The 7711-nt window shown below is 53.8% G+C and overlaps 1 protein-coding gene across 2 annotated transcripts in view; it reads right to left on the bottom strand.

The window, feature by feature from the left end:
- Positions 1 to 1161: 1161 nt before the first annotated feature.
- STIMATE (STIM activating enhancer) overlaps positions 1162 to 7711 on the bottom strand; it is a 50496-nt gene continuing 43946 nt past the window's right edge. For both annotated transcript variants that reach the window (XM_053219271.1, XM_027038952.2), the window contains 4 exons: positions 5751 to 5863; positions 4636 to 4713; positions 3708 to 3857; positions 1162 to 1844 (listed from right to left, as the gene is read on the bottom strand). In XM_053219271.1, the coding sequence (XP_053075246.1) occupies positions 1728 to 1844; positions 3708 to 3857; positions 4636 to 4713; positions 5751 to 5863 (458 nt within the window). In that variant the 3' untranslated portion in view covers positions 1162 to 1727. The remainder of the gene's footprint in view (positions 1845 to 3707; positions 3858 to 4635; positions 4714 to 5750; positions 5864 to 7711) is intronic.

Genomic DNA, 7711 nt, shown 5'->3' with positions numbered 1-7711 from the left:
GGGTCCAGACTCCCACGGGAAGAAGGGCTGAGAAGCCCACTCCCCCTGCCCTGCCCCTGGGTGGGATGTGAAAGGTGAGGCAAGCCCAGGGCTTAACAGTTTGGCTCCCACGCTACAATTCAGACCCAATCTACGTAAGGGCAGCACTTTTGTATGTAGGTCTAAAAGGAAGGTTCTGGACCAGGTAGCCTCTCTGCACCTGTCTCACTTCCAGCTCCCACCTTAGTGGTGTAGTTATCTATTCCTTAACTTCTGTGGCTGCCTCTGGGCTGTGACAAAACCCTGGCTGCTCCACCGTGCTGCTTCCACAGCAGGGCAAGTGCCCAGGCCAACCCATTCCACTGTGGTCAGCAGACTCCTAAAGCTACGGGGGCCTGTGGCCATGCTGAGGAATGGGGCCGCTCCCCAGGGAGGGCACATGGGCTTAGAAGCACCTCGCCTACCTGTGGAGGCAGATGGTAAGCTCTTGCACCTCAACCTGCCCCGTCCCCAGCTGCCCTGTATCTTTGAAGGACGTGAGAAACAGGATCACTGGGCAGGCAGGGGTTCCTCAGACTATTGTGCAAAACAAGGGGATGCAGTAAGACAAGAGGCAGAGGGCAGCCTGAGAGGAAGTTCCTGGGGCTGGTCCAGCAGCTGGTTCTGAAGGCTGCACCAGTGGGAGGCAAGGAGGCCCAGACTGAATTTTAAACTACAGATTTGGAGGCTCTGAAGAGAGACAGGGAACACAGAGGGCTGGCCTCGAGGTCTCAGTTTCTCTGGACACAGATCTCTTAGGCTCTTTTCTTGGTCACATTTAACTAAAACCTCTACCTGCCAGCAGAAAAACCTAGCCACTGGACAGAGAACTTCCTGTCCCACACGCACCGGGGCCCTAGATCGACCTTCAGACCAGCTGCCTCCCAGTCAGGCCTGCCCTACACAGACTCACTGGGTTTGTTCCTTTCAGATAAGGCTTCATCTCCCTTCCTGCTGAGACCATTTACCTCATCTTATTGCAGATTGCCTACAAATATTCCAAATTAACAAAACTCTTGACTTTTTCTTCCCACCAGTTCACATCTCATGGAAGGCAAACAAACCCATTTCTTTGGGGATTAAAAAGAGTTTTTAAATACAATAGTATGAAAATATAACTTAAAAATATAAAAGTCAACAGCGTACGGAAGACTTAAAAAATCTATGTTTTGCCCATTAGTCCCATAGGAAATAAACACATACTCAAAAAACATTAACACTGTGACAGCTCATAAAACCGGCTTTAGAAATCAGTAGTTACAAAGCCATTTCGAGTAAGAAAGCATTGCGGTTCCAACTTGGTCAATGAGTGACTTTTAGCCCCAAACGTGTTATGTGTCCACACGCCCAGAGCCTTGCGGAAAGGTTCTGCCCACAGCCTGTGTGTGTGCGTGTTTCCCTCCTCGATGCCACCCAGCCAGACACAGGACGGGGCTTCTGGGTCCCTCACAACACCGTCTGGGACAACGACAGACAGACAAAACGCCTCGCTTGCATATTTGGTCAGTGTTTGTAGTGCAACTGAGTGGGAGCCTCCGGCTGCCGCAAACCCCTGCGCCGGCCCGTCCTCCCTCTGTCGAGTCACAGTAGTCTGGGAGCGGGCGGAGACGGCAAGAGGGGCGGAGGTAGAAGAGGAAGGGCAGGGAGGAGGGAAGGAAGGACCCGGCAGCCGGCTGGGCCCCCAAACCTGACCCCAGCGCAGGAGTGTGTCACACGGGCAGCCCGAAGCGGTGCTTCTTCTTCTTCGCGGGCTTCAGGGGGGTCAGTCTGCGCAGGTCCTCCTCTACGTCAGACTCCTCCATCTCGTCATCGGCCGAGATCAGGATCTGAGGCGGGGGGCGGGGGAGGCACGGTCTGCGTCACCACCAGCGGTGCCTTCTTCCTCTGCCCTCCCTCCACCCCAGCACCAGGGTGCCTACCCCTGTAGGAGGCCTCTGGTCCCGTGTTTCTTGAGGAAAGGGTGATGGGGAGGCCCCTTTACAGAGTGAGACCACCCCAGACTTCACTTACTCTCAGGATATTCGCGGGCTACTGAAACCAGCATCGAATTGACATACCCACCTCTCTGGAGTGCTCCCCACTTCTCCATCCAACCTCCGGCTGGAACGGAACCCCAGTCAGAGCAAACTCAGCAAGGACCCACAACCTAAGGTCATCCTGGCAAAAAAGCCCAATCTTGACCAGGGGCATCACAGGTCTTTGAAGTTGCCTTCAATACAGCAAAAGCAAACAAAAGGGTCCCCTTTCTCAAGAGGAAAAGAACATCCGTGGAGCACATACGAGGCAAGTGGGTTTCAGAGCAGCTGCTTTAAGCCAACTTTGTAACTTGTGAAGACAAAAGGAGCCCTTCACTCTTCTGAATCCCTGGAATGACGCGGCCACGGAGCAAGGGCATCCAGGGCAAACTCACTCACTGCCAACCTGCCACACCACTTGCCTGGCTCCGCAGACCTCTGGGCACCACAGAAGGACAGGGACAGTTGCAGCTGTACAGGGGACCATGAGCTCATGCTCTCCCGGGGGCAGGATGGGGACATCACCTCTTCCTGGACCACTCCCTTGGTGGCTCCCAGATTAAACCTTCTCTCTGGCTCCCGACTGCCTGTACATGTGTGCCCCAATCACAAAGCACCTTGCCTGTCTCGCCGAGACCTTTGCCTGTACCTCATTTCTTGTCATCCCATCCTACCCTGAGGAACACAGGCCACTCTGGCCATGATGGATTTCACATTGCCCAGATGCCATACCACATGAGCACGACTGCTCATGAGTCATTGCTTCTGCCTGTAGTGCTGTCTGTCATTCACCCAATGTTCACCAGGCTCTTACAACACGACAAGCCCCGGGTCGGATCCTAGGCACCCCTAGAGAAGACATGGGCTTACCCTCTGTCCTGCTCTTCTACCCAGCTTCCAAAACTCCCTCCAGGATGCCCCCAGGAGTTAAACAGACTGTTCCAGGGTCCTCACAGGGCTTTCGTTAACACCTCAATCTCAAAACGATCAGTCTTACAGAGAGCTCTTCAGACACGTTCACCTCATGCAGTCTGAAGGTCTCTCAGGGAAGATGTCACCACAGCCATTTCTGTAGCCCCACCCTGGGGGCTGACAAGGCCCTTTCAGGAGGCAGCCTTGGCCTCACCCTGCAGCACACAGAAGTGCAGGCTGCTCAGGGAGTGTAACTTTGCCTCCATGCTCCTAGTTATGACCACCAGTCTCCTCCAAGTCCAAACCCTTGAATGTAGGAAACCTGAAAATATGGGAAGGTGAGGTTCCCTGGGAAGGTCTGGCTACCCCTACGTTTTAGACTTTTCTAGTGAGCTCAGCCAACACTTCCGCTGCTCTGTAGTGGTGGGCAGGGATTCAAACACCTGAATGCTTAAAGGTCAATGATCAGGCTCAGGAGAGTCTGTGCCAGCTTCCCTGGAAGGAAAGGCAGGGAAAGGCAGCCCCTCCCTTCCCTGTCTTCCTCCACTGGCGGAGGGATTGGGGAGGGACTGTCGGAGCCCTCACCACACTGGGTGCTCCACCTTCCTGCCCTGGGAAAGCCAGGGGCTGCAGGGATGGGTCCCTGCCAGATGGAGCTGTCAGCCTCTTCTCCCTCCCCCTGGCTAGTGCTGAGAGGACCAGATGCAAACAGAGACCAGAGACCTCCCTGGGTCGGGTGGTAGCACGGGGGCTCAGCCCTACCTCAGACTCTGACTCCTCGTGGGATGCGGCCCTTCGGTAGCGGACCTTACTCCCATTCCTCGAGTCCTGGTTGGCTCCCCTTTCTTCTAGTTTAGCTTTCGTCCTCCCCTTTCTCATGAGGAAATTGTCCACTACCCAGAACATCAAAGCCTGTGGGGAGGGAACCTGAGCGTTACTCCGGGATAAGCCGTTTGTGAAAGCAGAGCAGACCCCATCGGCATGCCTCCTACCCGCTCCAGATTATGTCCAGGACAAGGGGAAGAAAACCCTCATCCAGTACCCCTGCTCTCTCTCACAAGCTTTCAAAGAGACACCCACTCTCCACTTCCTCTGTTTCTACTTTCTTATCAGAGAACCGGCAAGAAAGCCCTGGCCCTCTTCACCCCGAGTGGTGGTGACTGATGGGGACAGCCTGCCTTGAGCCTTTGCCTTAGCCACTAACAAGGTCTCTGGGCTCCTGGTTGGGGCTCCTTCCACGGGCTGAGTGGCTGGCCTGCATAGTCGGCCATGTCTGTCAGCCCCAGGTGCCTGTAGCATGTCTTCTCACTGTTTCCTAATTCTAGCCAGTGTGCTTGTGAGTTTCTCTTGGAGCTCTGTGTAAACGACAGGGAGAGAAGCCTGGCATCCTGATCTAGAAATCCTTGTCATGCATGTGGTGGGCCTCGTTGGTGGGAGGTCCCCTGGCAGGGAGGGCAAGACAGTTCCCGGGACCCTCCATCTTGCACAGGGGGCCTGGAGCATGGGGTGTGCCTGTTGAGAAAGCAATCCTGCCATCTTCATGTCTGGAGTGGGGGTGGGGAGAGGGCAAATGCTCACACAGAGGGACGTGGGGGCCAAAAGGGGCTTTCTCTGTCAGACTCTGAACTGTGAATGGGACACTGGAAGGCAGAGAGCACGTGGGGGTAGGAAAATGCAACACGGCACTGACATTGACAAAGAAGGGGACGATCAGCATGACGATGGCCAGTTTCAGGTCTGGGTTTTCAATGGGATTCAACAGGGCCACCTGTAAAGAGAAGCAGACTCTGTGAGGTAGGGAGACACCACAGGGAAGGCACCTGAGGGTGGGGGTGGTGGCACGGGTCAATCCATGAGGCCCTGAGCAGGGCGGCATAGCTTAGACCACAGTCCCCCAAACTCTGATGGGTAGAGCACCTCACGCCCAGGGCTGCACAGGCCGTCCCGAAGTGTGACTGCTAACAAGGCAGGCCAGGGAGAGCACTTGGAGCAGTTAGGGCTTTCACAGCTTGCCCAGGGCTGTGGACTCAGGAAATGTAGTGGGCTTACAACCACACACCAAGAGGCATGGAGGGTGGGGAGGCTTTGGGGAGATAGAGGGAGTGAGGTCAGTGGATGCTCATTACAGGCACTAGCAATGAGGTGCCAGGCCGCTTTCTTACATAAGTCCTGCACCCCAACCACCTCCCGAAGGACAACAGCTCTGAAAAGCCTTGGTTTATTTTCTTAAAAAATAAAAAGCAGATACAAACAAAACCAAAGGAAAGCCAAGTTCTGAGCTACTTGTTTCCGAAGGCTCTTTGGCTGGTTTCATGTGGCCACATGGAGGAAATGGGCACTGGGGCCAGAGGGCAAAGCCAAGGGAACCCTGGGAACAACGTGCAACCAGGAGCTTCCTGTGCCACCAAAGGGCTCAATTAAACCACTGGCAAAGACGGGTGCGTGAGGACATGTGCAGATGTAGAGAACACCCTCCTGAGGGTTGCAGTCATGAGGCCTAAAGACCGCATCAGCCAGTAAGCAATCCGAGGGCAGGGACTCTTACTTCCATTACGTATCCCAAAGCTTAACCTAGAGCAGACGTTTGCATGATCCAAAGAGATGGAGGCTAAGTGGAAAAACAAGCTCCTGCTCTCGACAGGCGGCCCTATCACGTGGAATCCAGGCTGCATTCATGCAGGCAAGAAAGAAAGAAACAACAAATTTGGTTTTCTAATAAGGCTGGGAATATGTGGGAGGTAGGGGAAAAAGTACCACCTTGCTTGGTGTCCCAAGGAGCTGGTAGAGAAGGGACAAGAGGCAAACCTTTTTCCACTGAAGTATGAGGAGGACGATGAAGACGACAGACTTCTCAAAAATCATGATCACGATGTAAAGAGCACACTGCCCAACCCAGGCTCCACACTGCAGAGGGTCTCCTGTGGGGACAGTGGGTGTGCAGTCACGTGGGGCCCGGACATCACACCTCTGTCCCGTACCCACCGCTCCTGTGAGCCCTCACGCCCCCAGCTCACACCAGAATGCCGGCTCTAAAGCCACTTAATGAGCCCTGAAAGCACCAAGAATCACTTCAGCGCAAGTAGACAAATGTGAGTGTTTTAGACAAAATCAGAGAATTCCTAATTTGGAGATACCAGCGTGGCATTGCTTTCAAGAGATTCTAAGATATAATTAAAAAAACTAAAGTTAGTAAGTGCTCCCTGCTGGGGCTCGGAGAGCTGGCTCTTTTTGTCCACTGGCAGAGCTGTGTGAAGCAAGACTGCTATTATTATCCGTTGTTGATTTTTCCAGTGACTGTGGTGCCACCCATCCTTTCCTCCATCTGTGGGCTGGCTGATGTTTGTGACTGCGATGGCAGCAGATAACCTCTTTGTTCATCTGCTACCCCCACCTACCCTCCCCGGCTGTCCCTGCCGCCCTCAGCCCTGAAGGCAGAATTCGGACTGGAGGGATTCTGATTCTGTCTACACAGGGCAGCCCAAGACAGCTTTGGCTGGGGACAAAGAAGAAAAGTGGGCAGCCCTCACAGCAAGGGGGCAGCAGTGAGGGGCTGTGCCTTGGGGCTGTGCCAAGGGTCCATCTGTGATCCCATCAGTCACCGTGTTTGAGAAATGGAGAAATCCCAACAGTCCAAGCTGGGGTACATGCAGGCCCTGGAGGGCCTCCAGAATGTTTCAACAGGGACTAGAAGGAAGGGTGGAGGACCAGTCCCAGGGAAGGATCTGTATCCTCAGGGACAGGCAGAACCCACAGGATGGGCCTCCCAGGGAGCCACACATGCCTCCCCAAAGTGGGAGACGCAGGGAGAGTGCGGTGGGGTCCCCCGGGGCTGGCTCTGGGAGCTCTGCTGCACTTGTATGACCACCGCTGACCAGAAGAGCAGGGTAGACGGTAGCTTTTCAGGGGAGGCAAAGGCCCTAATATAGGCAGTGAGAAGAGAACGTGACCCAGAGAGAAGGCGCCAGCTTCTCGTTGGAGTCTATGGTTTCTGTAGCCATCCCTGTCATAGGCCCCAGCCCTGCCAGAGCCTGCCAGTGGAAGAGCAAGTGAATGCCTTCACGCAGCTGTAATGGACACAACATCAGGCCATTCCCTTTTCTGGAAAGCCTCGGGAGAAGGGTAGAGAAGGCATGCAGAAGAGCCAAAGGGCCTTCCTTTGAGCTCGTTCTGTCTACTTTCACTTTTGGGATTAGGTGCAGCTGAGCCAAGAAACCACTTCAGAAGCACAATCCCTCCTAGCCAGACTTTTAATGGAGTTCTGTAATACCCTCAATAAACTACGTGACCTTACTGAGAAAAGTTCTCAGAAACAACCAATCAAAATATTTGTTAAAAATCATTAAGATTGGAGACAGAGCACTAGCAGGCAGTATCTCTGAATGGGGACTGGTGTGTTTAAAGTCAACAGAACAAGGGGCCACACTTAATGTCAAGAGAAAACCCACTTGCTCTGTGTGTCTGCTCCCTCTGCCCTTCAGTTTGAGGTGACTGACAAAGGGGGACGTGTTTTCCTCCCTCCCCTCGTGTTGCCCCTCAAAGCTTAGCTGCAGCTGCGGCTTGTTTCATTTACACGCTTTAATAAAAAACATGGTGGAAAAAAATGTAAAAAACCTGTGCAAACCTGCTCCCACACGTCCCTTCCTCTGCTGTGTCCAGACCACATGCAGCCCCAGCTGGAATGGGCACATGTGCGGTTTGTTTTTCAGATTTGTTTCATTTGAGAGCCTTTCAGACGTTCCCCACGGTCTCATCGTTTAAAAACAGAC

The sequence above is a fragment of the Acinonyx jubatus genome, chromosome A2 (genome assembly GCF_027475565.1).
Source record: "Acinonyx jubatus isolate Ajub_Pintada_27869175 chromosome A2, VMU_Ajub_asm_v1.0, whole genome shotgun sequence".
Classification (NCBI taxonomy): domain Eukaryota; kingdom Metazoa; phylum Chordata; class Mammalia; order Carnivora; family Felidae; genus Acinonyx; species Acinonyx jubatus.
Note: the sequence above shows the minus strand (reverse complement) of the source record. Positions and strands in the feature narration are given on the sequence as shown.